Source organism: Oncorhynchus clarkii, chromosome 6 (genome assembly GCF_045791955.1).
Source record: "Oncorhynchus clarkii lewisi isolate Uvic-CL-2024 chromosome 6, UVic_Ocla_1.0, whole genome shotgun sequence".
NCBI classification, from domain to species: domain Eukaryota; kingdom Metazoa; phylum Chordata; class Actinopteri; order Salmoniformes; family Salmonidae; genus Oncorhynchus; species Oncorhynchus clarkii.
Window position 1 is genome coordinate 64176702 of NC_092152.1, and position 23966 is coordinate 64200667.

At 45.3% G+C, this 23966-nt stretch overlaps 1 protein-coding gene across 2 annotated transcripts in view; it reads right to left on the reverse strand.

The window, feature by feature from the left end:
* Positions 1-23966, reverse strand: part of LOC139411428 (myotubularin-related protein 13-like) — a 160275-nt gene that overhangs the window by 31772 nt on the left and 104537 nt on the right. For both annotated transcript variants that reach the window (XM_071157776.1, XM_071157775.1), the window contains exons 17-21: positions 12683-12751; positions 5952-6122; positions 5567-5841; positions 4311-4483; positions 3577-3650 (exon numbers count right to left, since the gene is read on the reverse strand). In XM_071157776.1, the coding sequence (XP_071013877.1) occupies positions 3577-3650; positions 4311-4483; positions 5567-5841; positions 5952-6122; positions 12683-12751 (762 nt within the window). The remainder of the gene's footprint in view (positions 1-3576; positions 3651-4310; positions 4484-5566; positions 5842-5951; positions 6123-12682; positions 12752-23966) is intronic.

The following is a 23966-nucleotide window of genomic DNA, read 5'->3' on the forward strand; positions in this document are numbered from 1 at the left end:
CACCAAACCCACAGGCTCCAGGTCATCTACAAGTCTCTGCTAGGTAAAGCCCTGCCTTATCTCAGCTCACTGGTCACCATAGCAGCACCACCCGTAGTACATGCTCCAGCAGGTATATCTCACTGGTCACCCCCAAAGCCAATTCCTCCTTTGGCCGCCATTCCTTCCAGTTCTCTGCTGCCAATGACTGGTATGAACTGCAAAAATCACTGAAGCTGGAGACCCATATCTCCCTCACTAGCTTTAAGCACCAGCTGTCAGAGCAACTCACAGATAACTGCACCTGTACATAGCCCATGTGTAGCCCATCCAACTACCTCATCACCATACTGTATTTATTTATCTTGCTCCTTTGCACCCCAGTATCTCTATTTGCACATTCATCTTCTGCACATCTACCATTCCAGTGTTTTATTGCTATATGGTAATTACTACGCCACCATGGCCTATTTATTGCCTTACCTCCCTTATCTTACCTCATCTGCACTCACTGTATATAGATTTCTCTTTTTTCTACTGTATTATTGACTGCATGTTTGTTTATTCCATGTGTGACTCTGTTGTTGTTGTTTGTGTCACACTGCTTTGCTTTATCTTGGCCAGGTCGCAGTTGTAAATGAGAACTTGTTTTCAACTAGCCTACCTGGTTAAATAAAGGTGAACAAAAATTATAATAACAGGTATGCCAAGCTTGTAGCGTCATACATAAGACTCGAGGCTGTAATCGCTGTCAAAGGTGTTTCAAAGTACAGAGTAAAGGGTCTGAATACTTATGTAAATGTGATGGCAGTTTTATTTTTTTAATATAAATTAGCAAACATTAAAAAATAAGAAGTTTTTGCTTTGTCATTATGGGGTATTGTGTGTAGATTGAGGAAAAAAAATAAATGTAATCAATTTGAGAACGTAACAAAATGTGGAAAAAGGAGTCTGAATATCTTCCCAAGGCACTGTAGTTGATTTTATTCAAACACATAGGGTGTGTCTATATATGGAAAAATACACGTTTAAAAATGTAGACCAATAGATTAGTTGAAACAGAGGACTTTCGGTCGACCAACATTTTTGTTGTTGTCGGGGACAGCCCTAACGTCAACATATCAGTGCATTAGATAAGGATAGATATCAACACACGTCACCACCTAAACAACAGCCGAGCATATCGAAAACAGAAATCTATCACACACACCCACACCATTATCATGTCATAAAAGCAACACATCAACACACAGTGTGTTGCACACACACTCAGCATCATATAGGTGTTATACACAGCTACCTACAGTCACTGATGCTTTACCAAGAAAAACAAAGCATGTGCTCCGTGGAGACTGATCCTCAGTAATACTCCAAGTCAATCATTTGGTCCTTAGGTACATGCAAGTCTTTACATTTATTTACAACTACAATAATCAATTTAGTTCATTTTGATATATGCATTGAGTGTAGTCTGCGCAACATATATTTAACACAACTCTTACCCAACACTACCACAATATATTGATTTACATGCTTCAAGAAATGCTGGAGGATCCAAAGCAAACCCCTCGTCAATGAGCACTGACAACTGCTGAACATCTGCTTTGAGGTGCTTCGTAGCAACCTGTAAATCCAAACTCCATTCCACTGTGTTGGAAGTCGGTTTCTCTTCAGCTCCCCAGCAGAGCCAGGTCTGAAGCTGGTCTAAAAATGCTCTGCCTCTCTAGCTCATCAAACTGCAGCCAAGTTGAGCACTCTAGTGTGAGGGGGCCTAGACAGTAAATGTCAGAAGGTCATGGTTCTGTGCAGTGTTCATATCTTCCATGGGGAACAGAATGGTGTCACTGGTCCCTCAGAGCACAGCCTTTACACACAGAGGGGGAGTGGGGGGGTGATACATGGAACCTGAAGGGACATCCATGCTAAGGTCAAGCCAGTCCAGTGGCTGAGTTCTGGGCTAGTCTGGCCAAAAGATAAGAGGAACATGGTCCTGCTGATGTTGGATGGCTCAGGGCCAGTGTGTTAAAGGCCCCAACGGCTCCCCCAGCACCCCAATGAGGCTGCCAGCTGGAACTCTAAGTAATCACCCCTACACACAGACTAGACAACCCACCCAGCTCCGCCAGAGATATAAGCGCCAGCGATAGCAACTTATCACAGTGACCCTTTCACTGCTTGTAGCTTGTAGTGCCCAAGGTACACCAGTACGTCCAGCTCCCTTAACTGATTGTTTAATCCCGACAGACCCAACAGCGCTACCTCCTCCTCCCCCTGAACCTTGGGCCAAAGCAGTAGCAGGTTCCACATAGAGGCTAGGACAGCTCCAACTCCAGTCATAAATCTCTGTGCTGATGGCCCACCAGGGTCATTCCTGCGCTTGTTTACAGAGTTCACAGGATTGAATGTGCTGCTGGCAGCAGAGCTGTGTGCAACGTGGTCTCAGCTATGAATGTCAGACAAGGCCCTGCCAGACAAACATACAAATCAATTACACTGGACCTGACTGGGCCCGCAGTGTCCTGGGAATGAGCCGACCAGGGGGAGAGACCTAATCAAGAGCTGGCAGTGTGATAAGGCGCACAACAGCATCACTGTAAGAACCCCAGTCTGATGGCTGATGAGTGATGACCGCAACATTACTGGAATCATAGGCACTTCAGCTACAGAACACCACTTCCAGGAGAATAGAGGTTCCTGACACCACTTCCAGGAGAATAGAGGTTACTGACACCACTTCCAGGAGAATAGAGGTTTCTGACACCACTTCCAGGAGAATAGAGGTTTCTGACACCACTTCCAGGAGAATAGAGGTTTCTGACACCACTTCCAGGAGAATAGAGGTTTCTGACACCACTTCCAGGAGAATAGAGGTTTCTGACACCACTTCCAGGAGAATAGAGGTTTCTGACACCACTTCCAGGAGAATAGAGGTTTCTGACACCACTTCCAGGAGAATAGAGGTTTCTGACACCACTTCCAGGAGAATAGGGGTTCTGACACCACTTCCAGGAGAATAGGGGTTCTGACACCACTTCCAGGAGAATAGGGGTTCTGACACCACTTCCAGGAGAATAGGGGTTCTGACACCACTTCCAGGAGAATAGGGGTTCTGACACCACTTCATTATTAAAGGACACAGGTTTACTTCAAAGGCACAACAAAATTACTCCATTAATGAGATTGATACAATTTTTATGACAGTTCACAGAGTTTCAAATGGTACTAATATTCATGATTGATAAACTAAATTTCTATTCAGACAGACAGAGAACTCAGTGGCCCATTGCAGGGCAGCACCTACCTTCTGGATGGGTGGCCCACTGCAGGTCAGCACCTACCTTCTAGATGGGTGGCCCAGTGCAGGGCAGCACCTACCTTCTGGATGGGTGGCCCAGTGCAGGGCAGCACCTACCTTCTGGATGGGTGGCCCAGTGCAGGGCAGCACCTACCTTCTGGATGGGTGGCCCAGTGCAGGGCAGCACCTACCTTCTGGATGGGTGGCCCAGTGCAGGGCAGCACCTACCTTCTAGATGGGTGGCCCAGTGCAGGGCAGCACCTACCTTCTGGATGGGTGGCCCAGTGCAGGGCAGCACCTACCTTCTGAATGGGTGGCAGCCTCCTGCTCTCCCTGTGGACCGCCTCCAGAGTTTCCATCTGCATGGCCACGATGCCTGGGGTCAGAGGTCATGACCAGTTAGCACAATGTCATGCACACACAAAAACACATGCACAAGTTACCCAACCCAGGTAAACATAAACACATGTTTGTACACCCCTAATTACAACCCCAGGAAGCCAATATTTACAGATTTGAAGGCCACTACCTACAGTGAGCTACAAAAGTATTGGGATGATACAATGACTATGAGGTTAAAGTGCAGACTGTCAGCTTTAATTTGAGGGTATTTTCATCCTTATCAGGTGAACTGTTAAATCAAGCTTGTGACTCTACAAAGTTGTTGGATGCATTTGCTGTTTGTTTTGGTTGTGTTTCAGACGATCTTGTGCCCAATATAAAATTGTAAATGATGTAGTGTCATTTTTTAGTTACTTTTATTGTAAATAAGAATATAAATGTTTCTAAACACATTAATGTGGAGTCTACCATGATTACGGATAATCCTAAATCAATCGTAAATAATGATGAGTGAGAAAGTCAGACGCACAAATACAGGGTTAAGTGATAAAGCTGACAGAATTAGGACAGCGGGAGTTTGCTACTGAAGTCAGAGGTCACGGTGCTAGCTACAGCGCTCCGGGATAGAGGTGTATTTGGGTTTAATTGACGTTGTATTTGGTAGTGTTGAGGTTGACTGGGGGTCGTACGGTACCTGGGATCATGTTATGCAAACTCTTGATGTGGTCCTGGCTGACGCCACTCTCGGTGCACACCTTGTCAATGAAGCGGGCGATGAACCGTACCACAGAGTTGGCCACGTCGCTGTTCTCAGAGTCCTCAAAGCCACTCTCTGTGTCAAAGCTCTCCGCCACACTGCCTGCAATACTGCAAACACACATTTAGTCGGACTTTAGTCTTCATTAATGGCATGAGAATAGAACAGGCTGCAGAGAGGGATGCTTGAAGTTTTCCCAGAGATCCACATGACGATATAGTGCGTCTGAGGTCTGTGAGCATGGCAGTCTGGCGAGAGGTCAGCTGTGATGCCAGGACCGCTCACGCGGTCTCTTGGCCACTTTTCACATGGGACGGTGATGTAACGTCCAGCGGGGTTTACAAAACACACAGATGAGATCCAGAAGTCTCTCTGTGAGAAACAAAACAGGTCTGGGGCAAGAACCAAAATAAAGAAAATAACGAACCAAAAAAACAGTGCCATCGCGCGCCGCGACCCCCCCCCCCCACTACTCATGAAACCAGCGGCAAAACAAGAACAAAAGGCTTCAACATTCTCCATGTAAATAATTCAAAGGGCCTAAAATCTCCAGTAATACGCTTCAGAGGGGACTAGCTAGGGGGCTACCATGTAGCAGCAGTGCATACAGAAAGTGAAAGTGAGAGAAACTGGAGCTATGGCTTTGGCAGACCCTTCTCCATTTCTGAGAAAAGGCACACGTGCAGACTTTCTAAACTTGGTACACATCACATTACTCTTAGCACAGAGCACTGGAAATCCCAATCTGTGTTTCTTTTGGCTGAGTGGAGGTCACCCCCACAGACAGGCTGAGTGTTAACCACCCTAGCAGAGCTGAGGCTAAAACTTTAGCAGGTGATAGGACAGCCAACAGGATGGACGTGGGAGTGGGCAGGATATGGCTGAGGAGGTGCTGTACACTGATCCGTTTTAGAGGCGATCATGTACACGGTAACGTCATGTCCGCCCACACACTTATCGTCACCTTATTACAAAGTACAAAATACTCCCCAAGCAAGAGCGCTATCATCCAAGATAACAGCCTTACATTTGAGTTATTTTTCAGATCAAGCGCATTTCACTCGAGGGCCATGCGCTTCTTTGTGCTGTGCCAAAATAACTGTTGATATAGCTTTGGGGAATAGTTAGGTGTCAGATTTAACTGACTGAATATCAGTGGGGTGCAGTGAGGCGCAACTAGCTGCTCTGCTCGCCTGTTGGTGACGATGCTGTTGCTGCCACTCTCCCAGTCAGCGACGGGGTTGGCTCTGAGCAGCTTGTTCTTGCTGGTGTCCAGGGGGACCAGAAGGTAGACCAGGAGGCTGGCGTAGTGGATGGCCTGGCTGAACACCGTGCTCTCCTCGTTCTTCACCAGCTCCTGCTGCTTCTCCTTGCTGAGGCAGGGCCAGGTGCGCAGCTGCTCCGCCGCCAGGTCCATGGCCGTGCGCTCCAAGGCGCTGGGGGCCGCCGGGGGCAGGGGACCTTGCTCCTGTGGGGAGAGAAAGATATGTGCTTGTTAAGTGCCATTCAGCAAACGGGGCTAAAAAAGGTGATAGAAAAACAACCATAATTTGGCTTTGAAACCTCTCATTTGTTTACCTTTAACCTGGCAGTGATTCCTAGTTTGTCTTCAGGGGCAGTGAGGTACAGGGCTCGGATCTGGTTCTGGACCTCACTGTAGAACGTGGCCTCCCAGAACTGCTGATTGGTCCAAATGGGATGGTCCTGGACACAGGTGTAGGCAAACTGGCTCACACCAGCCGGCAATTTCTGCAGACACAAGGGAATATTCTGACAGTAAGAGGCTGAGGAGTAGACGCTTTCAACAGCTTACACTGAAGCGCTGACCAGCCAAACGTTCAGACCTGCTGACTGTCTGCTTTTGACTGAACGTACAAGAGAGTAGTTTGGGCTCAACATCTCACAACTCGTGAAACTAACTGGGCTGTGGTGAGCATAGCTTGTAAAGACTGCCATTAAAACCTGGGTGGAAATAGGAAAATAATCCAAAGCTGCCAAAGGTTTCAAGTACAATCAATCATTTCTCGTGGGCTGTAAGTTTTCAACACATACAACACCACACCAAGAACGTCACTCTCCTGCTCTCTCTCTGGATGAGCACTAAAAACAGGGCCCTGCCGTTTTTCCACGGTATGAATAGTGAAGATAAGCACCTGTTTGCCCCCAGCACCTAGAGAGAACATGCAGCTCTGCTAAAGCCATGAAGACGGTTCCTATGTCCCGATATAAACACATGAATGTTGGGCAACAGCTAAGGCACCTATTAGTCCCGGACCCAAGAACACAGAGTGCCGACACGTAATACATTAACATCCTCACAACACCCCCACCTCTATGTTCCCTTCCTCCCCCCTGGCAGAGTCTGAAGGCCATGTGTCTTCCTTGAGAGACGCTCAAGCTTCTTATTAGATTAGCTTCTGATTTCTTCCTTCGGAGCCTGACCCAATACAACACGGCGCTGTTCATTATTGCTTTGGTTCTCCCTGAATGACCAGCGGCAGTGGGGCTACCGTAGTTACCAGAGGCTGCAGAACTAAAATGGCTACAGTCCCGGCAGCTTGCCGAGGCTTACCCGAGGGCAGGGGTTCGAGCACAGAGCCCTGGGGGAGTGAGAGAGTCGTGTGCGGAAGTTCAAAGGTGAGACTGGGGCTGGAAGTGATTCCAGTATACGTTGGCCTGTGTATCTCATCTCTCCTCTCCAGAGTGGTTTGAAGGCCGTTGCTCGGCTCCCTCCCTGCTCAGGACAGCCCTACACCTTGAGTAGTATCCCTCTGATGTAAATGATAAATCCACTACTAAGCCTCCTCTCCAAACCACTGTCATAAAGACATACTTCACCTCCAAATGTACGCAGTCCGTCAGAGCGCAGCTTTATATCGTTAAGGAAGTATGGGGGATGACGCCAATGTCAAAGCTCGTACGGATAGTTTCATTTCCCCCGGGAACGTTTTATACACATTACATCTTCACAGGAAGGCCGTGTCTTATGCTAGTACTCAGCCATTTACAGGGAGCAGGGAGAGCAGGGAGCTGGTCTAACAACCCTCTGTCGACAGAGACAAATCTGACACGGCCATAAGTGCTTTCAGGACAAACTGTGGCGCTAATAGACTTACAGATTACCTGATTGGATTAACGGGTCTAGACTAAATGTACAGTGTTAAAGGATGGAAATTAATGATTAATATGAAAAACAAGAACAGTAGACGCTTTAATGCAGCTGTTATTCTGGGGACCTGCACCAGAGAACAATATTTACAATATTAGTCATCATGCTCTCATGTCATATGGTGTGGGGGTCTTGCAGCACATTGAGTGGAGGTGTGTGTGTCCTCTCCTGTTAAACACACAGCCTGCTCAGTTGTCTGGAGGTCAGGTTGACCACGGCCGGTTGGCTCTCCCTGCTCTGATAGCAGAGGGGAATCAGGGTCTAGGCTGCAGTCAGAACCTACTACACAGTGCAGAGGGACAAGAGAAGACAGATGGAGGGATGGAGGTAGACGACCCTCAAAAGAGACCCATATGAACGCTCCACTTGCCAAATACAGAAGAGGAATGCAGGAAAACAAGCAGAGAGACAGACAGAGAGAGAGATAGACGGAGCCCAGAGAGAGCCCAGAGAGAGCCCAGAGACAGAGAGAGCACAGAGACCAAAAAAGAGCTCAAGGTCTGGCTAGGGGATCCCAGGATGATGATGTTCGGGTTTATGACACTTCAATAATACAGTATTGCCCATATAGCTAGATAGACAGTGAGAGGGAGAGAGACATATACAGAGAGACAGCTCAGGGTGTGTTCATCAGCTTTAAAAAGGGAGATACGATGTCTCATAGCTCTGATTGTTGATCTGTACTTATCTGGACACTGGAGGAAAAGTGCCGTGTTTGATCCGTGACCAGCCTTGGGCAACAAAATCGTGGCTGTAATGGCTGTTTTGGAGCAAATCACTTGGCGTCCAGGGGTATAAAAATAGACATTCCTTTAGAAGTCCTTTGTGACTGAGACACTGGGGAAAGAAAATAACCCGACTTGGACCAATCAAGCTTTATAGATTTATTCCCCATTAATCCCTATTGTGTCATTGGGAGTTATTTGCATTCTGTAGCACTGAAGATGTCGCCATCCAAACAATGTATTTACACAGATGTCCGAGTCAAACAAACAGAGGAGACATGTGGAAAAGCGTGGAAAAAACAAGTCCATCATGCCGTAAGTATTCATGCGGGATGTACTGTTAACATAAATGGTCTACAATGCAGAGTAAACAGAGACGAGTCCAGCTCTAGGCGTCTCACATGGACACAAAGGTCACGACGTAACTCATCAGTTCTCTTCAGGACCAAACGTAAAACAGCTTGACAGCAAAAACCTTCCAATCTCTCCACGCATAAACTGGGGCAGAAATGATTTAAAGAGTCCAATGGTTTTCTGTGTTGAGTCCAGAATCATGTTTGGGCTGCTGCCGCGGTGCATCCAACTGAAATGAAACCTCAAAGAGCCAAGAGGTAGGCAGATCTCTACTCTCGGTCTACATTCAATTGCAAGAATAAAAACATGATAAACATGTGAGTTTATTAAAAAGGGCACAATAACACCGAATCAAACAGTGCTGACGCTTGTAGTAAAATGCGGTTTATCAGAAGTAGTATATTTCCTAGGAATTCAGAAACATTTATACAGAACAATTCAACAACCCGTGAGTGCTAACTGAGATATGGCCTGTACAAAGGTTGCATGCAGTTTAGGTAAACTACTTACTGAGCCCAAGAGAGCACGCGCCAACCCAGTTTAACCCAAAAGCTCATGTCAAACACAGTTCAACCGGTTGGCTGCATTATGATGACATCACCAGACATATAGCCCTCTAAAGTAAGTAACATATGTTGTTCCAAGAGTGGTTAGTTTCGCAGACCACACTGTGCAGCCTGCCAGACAGACAGACCGAGGGAAGGAAGGGGCAGAATATAGAATATAGGTCAATGAAGGGCGGCTCTTCAGTTTGAACATTTGCCCAAAACACAAACCAAAACACACACAATGTCTCTCGCACAAACACTCTGTGGGAGCGGGCACATTGCTGGGAAGCTTCCCACATTCTGTAGTGAGGAGAGGTTGGGTAGCAGCACTGTGGGCTGAAGACAGTCCACTGGGGAGGGAACAGACTAGCCAGGCTACAGACTAGCCAGGCTAAAGCTAAGAGAAAGAAGACCACCGTGACAGGACAGTCCATATTCATCAGATTAAGTTGAGAAAAACCTCATAAGGCTTTCATGAATTGTCACTCTACCTTAAGACTTAGGGGATTTACTATAAATATTATACTGTAAAAGGGTCATTTTAATTTAGAGTGCGTTTCTGGGGGCAGCCTTTTGATGGGGGCATTGTAGTGATTGAAGACATTACATACTGTGGTGAAAAAACCCCGGATGTGAAGCCCTGACCAAATTTCTTCCAGACCCGATCCCCACTTCTCATTGTAGTTACTGCGGGCAGCAGAGGTTGACGGATTGAGAGGCTCTGTGGAAGATGTCAATGAGGAGTGATGGATAACAGTTACAGGTGAAGCAGCGGTTTTAATAGGAAAGGGTCTTAAGCCAACTGACCTCATTGAGAGGGGCTGAGGGAATGTAGAACTTCCCGATAAGGTGATTTATACTCCTGGGGGCTGAGCACGAGGACTGGCTGGAGTAAAAACAACAACGATACAGTAACCAGCAAGGCGGTTGTCGTCAACGGCACGTGCTACCGTACGGCATGTATTGTGTTGATCCCGCCTTGCCACTGTAAGACGGTATAATATGTACAATTCACTATTTACACGGATGGAATTACACCTTTTAAGGAAAGCAATAGGCCTGCTCTTGTAAAGTCATCTACATGAGAAACTCAAAATAAGAACTTGTTTATAATGAAACTATGCAGCAAATTCACGAGGCAAGCCTGGGCTGTGGTTACGTAAAAGGTGTAAAAAAGTAGCCTAATCACTCAAAGCCCCTTGAGTTCTGATTAACTACGTCTTTCCATGGAGATTACAGACAGGTTGTGTGTGTGTGTGTGTGTGTGTGTGTGTGTGTGTGTGTGTGTGTGTGTGTGTGTGTGTGTGTGTGTGTGTGTGAATTCCGCTGTCCAAATGCCTTTCCGGGGATACCTCTGGCCCAGTTTGAACTACCATTGTATTACAGGTTCTCCCTACCCTGGCATGACCCACGGGTAGACATCTATCAGATCAGCTTCACCTTCTAGGAAATCTAAATGGGATCCACCGACAGCAGGTTGTCTTAACTTGAGGGCAGGGTGCTGTTGTAGTAAGGTTGGAGGGCTTAGGAGGCTGAAGTTAGGAGGTTAGGAGTACTTGGACGCAGATGTGCAACATGTGCAACATGATGAATGAAATCAGAGCTAATCTTCCATGAAAAGGTACGCAAATAATCTTGACCATAAGACCCGTGTCAAAACCATTCCATGGCAAAGAAACAAACGGTTCTGGTTGAAATTCTCTCTTTTTGGCTTTGTAACACAACACATGTACCACTGAAAGAATATTGGACATATCATTTAGCTATTTTGTCACATTTTTGTCACCTGGATACAGAGAGCATATACTCCTTCTGTTCCCTTTCTCTCAACCAACGATTCTACAAATGGTTCTCTCAGCAGTGTCCTACAGTAGACTGTCATGGTCCTCTACTACAGCGTGGCGTAAACCCAACACTCCACTGGCTCCTTCATCTGCTGCCAAGCATGCTTTGAACAGCCCCATAACAGTCAGTGTGGTAAAGTCAAAGACTTTGGGGAAATGTGGCAGGATGGGGGGTAGAGTAAAGCAGGCCAACAGACATTTTGCAAAAGCATGTAATTGACTATCGTGCGATGCTGAGATTATCCCGAGAATCTCTGTGGAACGTTGTGAACCATCACAAGGTGCTCTGTTTTTTTGGGATATGTTGTTTTTCCAGCTTTTTCATGGCGTTTTTTCATCACACAAGAGATTACACAATATGGACCGTGGTGGATTCCTGTGCTCTTGCCTTTTGCCATTTGCGTGACCACACGTTGGACTCTACAGTTAATGCCATTCCTTTGGAAATCTGGGAGAAATCTGTTGCGTTCTGGAGCTCACGATATCATTCCTTCTCATTCCTCCTATGCCAGAAACTGCTCCGTTGAGAATGAGATGCCTCTCAGGATTTGTGTCGCTTTCTGAAAACCTGGTGATAAAAGTCCTTTAATCAGATTGTATGGTTACGTAAAATGGGGAAATAGGAAAAGAAATGACAGAAAATCCAATGCTTTTGGGCAATGGCTTTCAGATGTCTTAATGAAGAGGCAGAAAGCTGGAGCATAGGGTCACAGTGTTGTGTTGACAACTTGACGGTCACAGAGAGACACTGTTACTCCGTTACAGCAACAAACCAAACTATGGACAATGTGGTGTAGTGGGCTCTGACCACTTTACTCAGGTTGTGTACAGAGACAACTCTGCTCTCACCCCCATTACATAGCAGGTCACACTGTACACCTGTATCAACAAACAGAGACAATTCCCTTGGTTTTCGTTAGATAATTGACTATATGTGTACATTTCCAATGCCACTGTGGTCTGATAGAATGGTTAACCTGGCTGGGAAACAGAGAGAGCAGGCTTATCACAGAGCGTTACATCAGCCTGTCCTGTAAAAACAGTGAGAGTCATACAATGGCAGAGAGTGGGCGAGGTCTAAATTCTGTCTCTTACGGTCTGTACCCAATGCAGGGCAACAGCCCACAGTTGTGTCTGTCGCCGTGGCAACAGCAGAGCGGTGGGGACATATTTGTGGTGCGCGCCGCAGCAACCAAGTTTGATCACGGGAGGTTGGAAACCACAAACCACAGCGGCCCTCTGGGATTTGGTGTGAAGTACAGTTCTCACCCCCTTTATCCTAATGTGGCTCGTCTGAGACCAGCGGGACACTCCTCTGTCCCCTCCCCTGTCCCAGAGCTGCATGGTCAGAGGCCTGGGAAGTCTCTTGACCTGCCTGGAACACAGCTCCTGACATGAGGTCAGAGCATGCTGCATGCACCAGAGGCAACCTTCAGAACAGGACCAGCGCCAGGACAGCTGGGATATCACACCCCATCCCTTTTCTATTATTGCCCCCCGTTATAAATACCCTCCATTAGGACGGCCAGCTTGCGGTGAATGCCAGGCCGTCCTGCCCTTGATTGAGCAATATAATCAAAAGGACCTGCTGGCTGACTCTCTATCCGCTCTGTCTGTGTGAGAGAGGAGAAGAGCTCTGTGGAATGGAATCTCCCAGTCAGTCACTCACCCGGTAAAAGGCCGTCGTCAGGGGCAGCAGGGCGGAGGCGACCGTGTATTCTTCAGAGCTGGAGCAGTCCTGTGGGTCACACAACAGGGGAGAGGGGAGGTCAGGACACAGCATGATAATGTTACAGAAGCAGGTCGGGCCTCCAAGTACACCTGTTATATCACTATGGATCAATAAGGTCTGGGCAGCGCACCTCTCATAAAACACATTACGTACGAGCAAAACCTGTTGTGATTTTTGCAAACAACTAATAATAATTGAAGGAATTGAATTTGTTGGTCATTTCATGTTGTGCATTCCTGCTCCAGATTACCTCCCAGAGTTTCCGGGATCAGCATCTACAATCGCATTGAATAAAACCATGAGATTTTGTTGCATAAAATCACTTATTGTCTTGGCTTTAAAATGCAACATCCATTAGTCAAGCACCATGATGATTCCCCCAAAAAACAGACATTACATTTTTTTTAACAGCTAGAGCGCAGCTGACAATTTTCTCCCATTTTTATACCACTCACAGAATGCATCTGTACTGGGGTCTATTTGAAATAAAATAAGTTGTATTCAATAGAGCATTAGAGATAAGCAAGGCATTCCGGCAGATAGTACAATACATCCAGTAGAACTGGGGACTTAAGGGCCAAAATAAAATGGCTCATATTGAAAACAGAGAGACTGGATGGGAAAAGGAGAAAATCTGAAAAGGACCCAATTCAGACCCAAAAGAGCTCCACACAGGAAATTGGTACTTATCTCCATGAGCTTTGTTGGGATTTATTTGTTCAACTGGGAAAATGAGAATGGTCGCCGGAAACGTGATTTAAGTCCATGTCAAAACAGCAGAGCTGATCCTGATCTGGTGCTGTGTCTCATAACCCTCACAGGGACCCCAAGGGCAGGATACGTTGTAAATCACACACACACACACACACACACACACCTGCATTCACAACCCATCTTTCATACACATACAAACACACACTTCATAACCAAGCACGCATTCAACAAACTTTGCATTTTCACAAAGACTCACACCACCTCACACACACACGATCAGAGCCTCTCAATTTGGCAGGAGAGGGGGGTAAAAGGATTGTGACAGGAATGCTGGACTTGCCAATAGTGGAGATGGGGCCTTTTGAATAAATCTCCCATTCCCTCATACCTTCCCAAAAAACTGAGGAATGTACAGAGAGGAGACAAATGCAAAACACACGGTCTTCAGCTAAACATGAAAGCCTGGCCCCCCATGAACCGAGCGATATACTTTCTTGTTTTCCCCTTGCAGTTGGTTTTCAGTTATTTTGGGTTGCGGTTGAACGCTCCAGTTTGGAGAGCCACCAAATCTTTGTTTACCGGCATCCCTGACAATGCCGCAGGTCACAGAGGTTCAAAGAACCCAGCGAAAACTCTCCAAATAACCCCAGGAGCAGAAGTGCAAGGGCAGAAAAATGGAAACATTTAACAGAGACGTTATTCAGACGTTATTCGTTATTCAGACAAAAAGACCACAAGGTCAGAGGAGCTAAGTCTGGGCTAACATTTCATAAAGCATCGTTCTAATTCATCTTTCCAAAACACTCTACTGTAACGCCTTGAGTCGAGCTTGTCAACATCAAAAGGCAGAAGCATTGATTCAGAGCATAAAGAAGTGTCATAAGACCAAGCCGTGCTCTGCTATCTCTAAAAAAACAGACCCAGTGTACATGTTCATATGTCATTCTGGCACAATCCCGTTTACTTTAGGCAACCTCTATCATCTACAAACAGGGCCGCGGTGTAATCTGACAGAAGAGGGAAAGTGATGTTCTTCAAGTGCCAAGTTTAGGGAAGACATGGGGTCTTAGAAGCAGCTATCCAGGTTGGCGCCATGATTTACTGTAGTTCAGAACTTCCTAGGTCAATAGGTCACAGCAAGCCATACTGAGAGTATAAAGACGCCCAACTACAGTGAGGCTGAATAACTGAAAGGCGGCAAGGCGTGAGGGAGACCCTGATGCTGCTGATCTATGTAGGCTCTACTGCATGTGCTTGGAGTTATCCCTGGTTCACCAGCAGCACAAATGCCTCTTTACATTGAGACAGAGGAATGCTGCTGTTTATAATTCGGGACACTGCAGTCGCCGCAGAGCCCAGCGCATACGAGCACATGCAAGTGTGCAGGGGTGGGGCGCGCGTGTATAAAATGTATGTGCTTAAGCGCATCTGTGTACAGAAGGGTGAGGAGAACAACGTGCTCCCCTGCAGCTCCGCTTAGGAAGGAGGAAACCATCTCCCCTCCTCTTTTCTCTGTCTCTTTCATTCTCTCTCAAGGCTGTGGTTCACGGATGACTCATGATGTTTTCCCCTTGATAAACACGTAGGCCTATACTCAGCAAACAAAGACCCTGGACCGGCACGTTTAACATGGCCCCATGACAGGAAGTGAGCAGAGAGCAGCTTCCTGCAGACTCCAGACACCTCTCCCTCAGCGCTTTCCAGGAACCATCCGACAGACAGGCATTTAAAAGCATAGAAGGGGAGCTGGAGGAGGCTTTTATGAGGCTGCTGTGCTGTGGTATTATTCATACTCACTGGGTCAGAAACCATAGAGCATGAGCCATACTCACTCATAAGCTGACTCATTGACAAACAAGCACAATACTGAGCACAGCCGTGCACACAGACACATATACTACAAACTTTGGTACACTAATCAAATTGAATGTCAGAAGCATGGAATAAAATCACTTCACTTCCTGGCCTGTACGGTGTTCCCTGGCTATGTTAACCTGGTCCTGCTGGCTGACATCCAAGGGGAATGGCTTTATCTGTACATGATAACGATGCTTGTGAGAACTTCCCAGTGCAGTCTTTATGTTAGCCTGTCCAACCAGTCCAGAGACATGACCGATCTACAACCAAGCAGAGCAGAGTGAGAGCTTTTCACAGCAAGAACCCACTCCTCTTCTCACAGAGGATATTAAAGGGAGAGCAGGAGAAGTGGGGGACTCTAAATTAAACCTTAACCAAGTTACTGTTCAGGTCCTGGAGGGAGATAGGCTGGAGACCCTGTGTGAGACTGTCAAACACACAGCAGTACATCCTAGTAGAGAGGTGGGCGAAGATTCCCATTCATGCAATATCATGTGATGTTGTGGACACTGCTCTCTTTAGCAAAGCAAAGCCATGAGTGCAAAATCTCTCTAAAACCGAATAATCTGCTCAACGCTAAACCATGATTGAGGAGACTAAACTGCTGGGTGTAACCCTGGATAGCAAGCTATCATTGTCAAAACATATAGGCTCAATGGTTATTCAAATGGGAAGGGCTCTGTCCATGATAGGGCAATGCTCTGCCTTCTTGGCATCTCAGTCGACCAGACGGGTCTTACAGGCTCTAGTTGTCGCACCTGGACTACAGCCCAGCTGTGTGGTCATGTACTGCAAAGAGGGAGTGGCTTGCAAAAGTATTCACCCCCTGGCATTTTTCTTATTTTATTGCCTAACAACCTGGAATTAAAATAGATTTTTTGGTGGTTTGTATCATTTGATTTACACAACATGCCTACCACTTTGAAGATGCAAAATATTTTTGATGTGAAACAAACAAGAAATAAGACCAAAAAATGTAAAACTTGAGCGCACAACTATTCACCCCCCTAAAGTCAATACTTTGTAGAGCCACCTTTTTCAGACATTACAGCTGCAATCTCTTGGGGTATGTCTATGAGCTTGGCACATCTAGCCATTGGGATTTTTGCCCATTCTTCAAGGCAAAACATTTCCAGCTCCTTCAAGTTGGATGGGTTCCGCTGGTGTACTGCAATCTTTAAGTCATACCTCAGATTCTCAATTGCATTGAGGTTGGGCTGTGACTAGGCCATTCCAAGACATTTAAATGTTTCCCCTTAAACCACTCAAGTGTTGCTTTAGCAGTATGCTTAGGATCATTGTCCTGCTGGAAGGTGAACCTCTGTCCCAGTCTCAAATCTCTGGAAGATGAAACAGGCTTCCCTCAAGAATTTCCCTGTATTTAGCACCATCCATCATTCCTTCAATTATGACCAGTTCCCAGTCCCTGCCGATGAAAAACATCCCCCCCATTATGATGCTGCCACCACCATGCTTTACTGGGAGGATGGTATTCTCGGGGTGATGAGAGGTGTTGGGTTTGTGTCAGACATAGCGCTTTTCTTGATGTCCAAAAAGCTACATTTGAGTCTCATCTGACCAGAGTACCTTCTTCCATATGTTTGGAGAGTCTCCCACATGCCTTTTGGCGAACACCAAACGTGTTTGCTTATTTTTTTCTTTAAGTAATGGCTCTTTATGGCCACTCTTCCGTAAAGCCCAGCTCTCTGGAGTGTACGCCTTAAAGTAGTCCTATGGACATATACTCCAATCTCCGCTGTAGAGCTCCTTCAGCGTTATCTTTGGTCTCTTTGTTGCCTGGTCCGTGAGTTTTGGTGGTCAGCCGTCTGCCGTCAACCTTGGCAGGTTTGTTATGGTGCAATATTCTTTAAATTTTTTAATAATGGATTTAAAATGGTGCTCCGTGGGATGTTCAAAGTTTGATATTTTTTTTATAACCCAACCCTGATCTGTACTTCTCCACAACTCTGTCCCTGACCTGTTTGGAGAGCTTCTTGGTCTTCATGGTGCCACTTGCTTGGTGGTGCCCCTTACTTGGTCGTGTTGCAGACTCTGGGGCATTTCAGAACAAGTGTATATATACTGAGAGCATGTGACAGATCATGTGACACTTAAATAAAGTCCACCTGTGTGCAATCTAACTCATTATGTGACTTCTGAAGGTAATTGGTTGCACCAGATCTTATTTTGGGGCTTCATAGCAAAGGGGTTGAATACATATGCACGCAGCACTTTTAGAAAAAAAAAATGTATTTAGAAATGTTTGGAATTTGGATTATTTTGTGTATGTCCATTACATGAAATCCAAATAAAAATCTATTTAAATTACCGATTGTAATGCAACAAAATAGGAAAAACGACAAGGGGGATGAATACTTTTGCAAGGCACTGTAAATTTCAGTTGGCACTTAGATGTACATGGAGAGAAAGTGTCAGTAACGTGTGTCAATCTCGCCTGGCTCAAAGCTGAGGAGAGATTGACTGCATCACTCTTGGTCTTTGTGCGAGGTGTTGATGTGTTGAAGGTACTGAACTGTCTGTTCAAGCAGTTCGCACACTGTTCGGACGTATTATATAGAGCCATGACTACTTTACAGTTGGCACTATGCATTGGGGCAGGTAGCGTTGTCCTGGCAACCGCCAAATCTAGATTTGTCCGTCAAACTGCCAGATGGTGAAGCGTGATTCATCACTCCATAGAACGCATCCAATGGCATTGCGCATGGTGACCTTAGGCTTGTGTGTGGCTGCTAGGCCATGGAAACCCATTTCATGAAGCTGACATTGCTTTCAGAGGCAGTTTGGAACTCGTTAGTGAGTGTTGGAAGCGGACAAACGATTTCTACATGCTACACACTTCAGCAGTCGGTGGTCCGGTTCTGTGAGCTTGTGTGGCCTACCACTTCATGGCTGAGCCGTTGTTGCTCCTAGACGTTTCCACTTCACAATAACAGCACTTACAGTTGACAGGGGCAAATCTAAAAAGGCAGAAATTTGACAAACTGAACATGCCATGTTGAAAATCTATGAGCTCCTCAGTACAAGCCATTCTACTACCAATGTTTACTATGGAGATTGCATGGCTGTGTGCTCAATTTTGCACACCTGTCAGCAACAGGTGTAGCTGAAATAGCCAAAGCCACTAATTTGAAAGGCTGTCCACATACTTTAGTATAAATAATGCATGTAGGCTTTGTGTGGCATTTTAAATGTATGTAGTTTAGTCCTTGACTAATAATGTTCTGTACTATGTATTATGTCATGTTTCATGTGGACACCAGGAAGAGTAGTTGTTGCTTTTGATCCAAACCAAATGGGGAGAGCGCAAGCAGGTTCCCTGACTCTCACACCCTAGTCTGAATGGGGTTGTAGCCAAGGTTCCCTCCATTGTGCACTGAGCAAATTTCAGGTCTGCTGAGCACAAACTTGGAAGTTGTGAAAATTCTATGCAACACTGAGGCTGTACACACTTTAAGTTACAGTTTTAACAGTGGCCAAGTAGGCTACTGTGGCTACTTGATCATAATGTAGGCCTACCAGAGTGGTCTACTATCAAAAACAATGGAGAAAAACACATCCAATAACATTTTAACATGGAAATAGCTGTTCTATCATTCAGCCTACAGTAGCAGCCAATGTGTGGTGTTCAATGCCTACATTCCATTAAGCTTGGCATTAACCTGTTAATTCACTTGTCCTTCCGACGAGGTGACTTACATTTAAAAATAAATAAAAATATTTAATCTTTAACTAGGCAAGTTAGTTAAGAACAAATTATTATTTACAATGACGGCCTACACAGGCCAAACCCGGACGATGCTGGGTCATTTGTGTGTCGCCCTAGGGGACTCCCAATCACGGCCGGTTGTGAATTCGAACAAGGTTGTCTGTAGTGACGCCTCAAGCACTGAGATGCAGTGCCTTAGACTGCTGCGCCACACAAAATGTTGTGTTTGATGTAAGAAACCACTTTACAAAATAAAATTAATTATTACAGAGAATCAGACAAATTATGCTACCTTCTGCCTATTGGCTACTTAAGTTTATTCAAGACTGTCAGAAAATACAACACTGCTCCTTTAAGATATAACATCTCTTTACCTGACTCGCTTTTCAAAGATGTCTAGAAATTCACACCTTTTGTTCTCTTGTTGGAAGCAGTCACTCCCCCATCGTTGACTACAACCGAGCTATAACTGGGATAATAACTCCCTAACGAGCAAAGAAAATGAAGAAATATGCACACGTGGCTACATGCAGCTCTCACTTTGATCTCAAAACAAGCGCATCTAGTGACCGCTCGCATCTAGTGACCGCTCGCATCTAGTGACCGCTCATACTGTAATCTAAACACAGTCCAGTTCAAAGTGAATGTTCAATATGAAAATTGAATTTTATTTCACCTTTATTTAACCAGTTAGACCAGTTGAGAACAAGTTCTCATTTACAACTGCAACCTGGCCAAGATAAGGCAAAGCAGTGCGACAGAAACAACAGTTACACATAGGATAAACAAATGTACAGTCAATAACACAATAGAAAAATCTGTAAACGGTGTGTTTAAATGAAGGAGGAAAGGCAATAAATAGGCCATAGTGGCGAAGTAATTACAATTTAGTAATTTACACTGGAGTGATATACAGTATTTTTAAAATCAGCCAAGACCTCAGATTTTTTTTTTGTAAACCTCCACAAGTCTGGTTTATCCTTGGGAGCAATTTCCAAACGCCTGAAGGTACCACAGTCAACCACATACAACACCATGGGACCACGTACAACACCATGGGACCACGTAGCCGTCATACCGCAAAGGAAAGAGAAGGCGTTCTCCTAGAGATTAATTTACTTTGGTGCGAAAAGTGCAAATCAATCCCAGAACAATAGCAAAGGACATTGTGAAGATGCTGGAGGAAACAGGTACAAAAGTATCCATTTCCACAGTAAACAAGTCCTATATTGGCATAACCTGAAAGGCCGCTCAACAAGGAAGAAGCCACTGCTCCAAAACCGTCATAACTGCACATGGGGACAAAGAGGGTACTTTTTGGAGAAATGTCCTCTGGTCTGATGAAACAAAAATAGAATAGTTTCCCCATAATGACCATCCTTATGTTTGGAGGAAAACGGGGAGCTTGCAAGCAGAAGAACACCATCCCAACCGTGAAGCACGGGGTGACAGCATCATGTTGTGGGGGTGCTTTGCTGCAGGAGGGACTGGTGCACTTCACAAAATAGATGGCATTTTGAGGAGAGAAATGATGTGGATATATTAAATCAACATCTCAAGGCATCAGTCAGGAAGTTAAAGCTTGGTCGCAAATGGGTATTCCATATAGACTATGACTCCAAGCACAAGGGGACAACGAACTCAAGGTATTGGAGTACATCACAAAGCCCTGACCTCAAACCTATAGAAAATTTGTGGGCACAACTGAAAAAGCATGTGAGAGCAAGGAGGCCTACAAACCTGACTCAGTTACACCAGCTCTGTCAGGAGTAATTCACCCAACTTATTGTGGGAAGCTTGTGGAAGGCTACCTAAAATGTTTGACCCAAGTAAAAACAATTTAAAGGCAATGCTACCAAATACTAATTCAGTGTATGTAAACTTCTGACCCACTGGGAATGTGATGAAAGAAATACAAGCTGAAATAAATCCTTCTCTCTGCTATTATTCTGACATTTCACATTCTTAAAATAAAGTGGTGATCCTAACAGACCTAACTGACAGGGAATTAAATGTCAGGAATTGTGAAAAACTAAGTTTAAATGTACTTGGCTAAGGTGTATGTAAACTTCCGACTTCAACTGTACGTGCAGATGAGGATGTGCAAGAAGAAATACTTGTGTGCAAAAGAGCAGAAAAACAAAGACAAATATGGGGATGAGGTAGGTAGTTTGTTGGATGGGCTATTTATAGGTGGGCTGTGTACAGCTGCAGCGATCGGTGAGCTGCTCTGACAGCTGACGCTTAAAGTTAGTCAGGGAGATATGTCTACAACTTCAGTGATTTTTGCAATTCGTTCCAGTCATTGGCAGCAGAGAACTGGAAGGAAAGGCAGCCAAAGGAGGATTTGGCTTTGAGGATGACCAGTAGTGAAATATACCTGCTGGAGCGCATGCTACAGGTGATTGTTGCTATGGTGACCAGTGAGCTGAGAAGGCAGAGCTTTACCTAGCAAAGACTTATAGATGACCTGGAACCAGTGGGTTTGGCGACGAATATGTAGCGAGGACCAGCCAACGAGAGCATACAGGTTGCAGTGGTGGGTAATATATGGGGCTTTGGTGACAAAACGGATGGCACTGTGATAGACTGCATCCAATTTGCTGAGAAGAGTGTTGGAGGCTATTTTGTAAATTACATCGCCGAAGTCAAGGATCGATAGGATACTCAGATTTACAAGGGTATGTTTGGCAGCATGAGTGAAGGAGGCTTTGTTGCGAAATAGGAACCTGATTTTAGATGTAATTTTGGATTGGAGATGCTTAATGCGAGTCTGGAAGGAGAGTTTACAGTCTAGCCAGACACCTAGGCATTTATAGTTTTCCACATATTCTATGTCAAAACCATCCAGAGTAGTGATGCTAGTCGGCCAGACGGGTGTGGGCAAAGATCGGTGAAGAGCATGCATTTTGTTTTATTAACATTTAAGAGCAGTTGGAGGCCACGGAAGGAGTGTTGTACGGCGTCCAAGCTCATTTGGAGGTTTGTTTTGCATATAGACCTATTGCAGCTCTGACTGGTTATGGTTCACCAGTCTGTGTAGAATATGGGCCCGAGTCATGCCTGTCAATGCAATAGAATCCTACTCCAATGCACTCTGCCTACAAGAAAATCTCTTGCACAGTTCATTTTGCATACTAAATCTTGCATTGTTTGTTTCGTTTCAGTATATTACATTGAAAGTGACTAACATTGCATTGATTCGATCACAATTGCCGCAGTAGAGCGAACCGTTGATGGTGTTAACTAAATGGGAAACTGTAGAAAGTTGAATGACGTTCAATCTCGTGCTTCTCTGTGCGGGTTTATATTTCTTCTGCACGGAAGGCCGTTGTGAGCTGTGCGCCCTCAGCTTTGACAGAACATTGGTTATGGCCCACCTGGCCAATAGCATCACAGCATTGGTCAGCCTAGAGTACATCTGAACATATACTAATCTAGAATGGATGGACCTACAACTTTTCTCCTACGCCCAACAACCCCCAGCAGGTGAAGGAGCACATGTGTGAATGACATTCTGACAGCGTTTTGTGAGTACTGTCTTGGGGCCCATAATTCTCTCTGATAGGAAATGGTTGAGATGCCAGGATACATTTTTACCCCTTTTTCCACAGCAGGGCTCTGCTCGCCTGGCCTTGCCTTGTGCAATGTCCACTTTCAAACCTGCAACAGCTTGGAGGGGGAGAGAGGGAGAATAGGTGCTCTGCACAGCGGCTGCACGCACACAAAAGCAAATAGGCTCCCTATTAGTGCAAATACTCCAATTAAGGTCAGTCATGTCTTTGAGTCATGTGGCTGTCAAGTAGGAGATATGACTTAAAACAGCTGCAGAATGTTTACCACATACACAGATAAGATGTGTCCAGCACAGATATCACTGGCATCCACTTTGGACAGTTTAGTCAGCATCTTACTGTAACTGTTGAGGTCAAAGCACTTGAGGAATGGACAACTAATGTGTTTGGTCAGAGATCATTGGTTTTCAAAGAAGTTGTGTAAAATGTGGGTTGAGGCATGACAGGAACAAGAAGTAGTAACACTGCATGGTCTTCATCTGATACCTCTGGCTCAATCAGCCAATCACATCACTCACACCACACAGACAGACCTGCAGGCCTCAAACGCACTGGCAGAGCATCTTATCTCATTAAAATAAAAATTGACTCAGAATGACAGTAAGGTAAATATTTACTTTGAATACTTCAAATACTTGCAATAAATGAAAAAAAAATGGGGTACGGTATGTAAACAAACCTTGAAGCATTTAATGAGAGCAGGGAAAATGCGTCACTAACAGTCAGTCTCCGCAGACACAGGTTCACTGTCTCTCCTGTAGGGACAAACATGGGCATGTTCTGCACCAGGGAATGACATTTCCTCAGAAATATTTTTTTCTTCAGAATTCTGAAAAAAACACAGAAATTACTATAAAGTCCAGTCTTGAAGGCTCACTTGGTCCTCCATGGACTTACAAGTACTTGAGGTGACTATTGTTGTGCCTTGAGTGCACTGCTTCAGGAAAGTGTGGAGTTGAGGACAGCCAAGCTGGGGCTCAGTGACTGTACACAGACATCCACTGAGTTACAGTACAGCCTGATTTAACTTCTTATGGCTGCAGGGGCAGTATTGAGTAGCTTGGATGAAAGGTGCCCAGAGTCAACAGCCTGCTCCTCAGTCCCAGTTGCTAATATATGCATATTATTATTAGTATTGGATCGAAAACACACTGAAGTTTCTAAAACTGTTTGAATGATGTCTGTGAGTATATGGATGAAGTTGCACTTCCTAGGGCTTCTACTAGATGTCAACCATCTTTAGAAACTTGAATGAAGCTTTTACTGTGTAGTTGGGCTGAATGGGAGCTGAATGAGCCAGGTGTCTGGCAGAGAGGCAAGGGCTGGTCACGCGCAATTCACATGATAG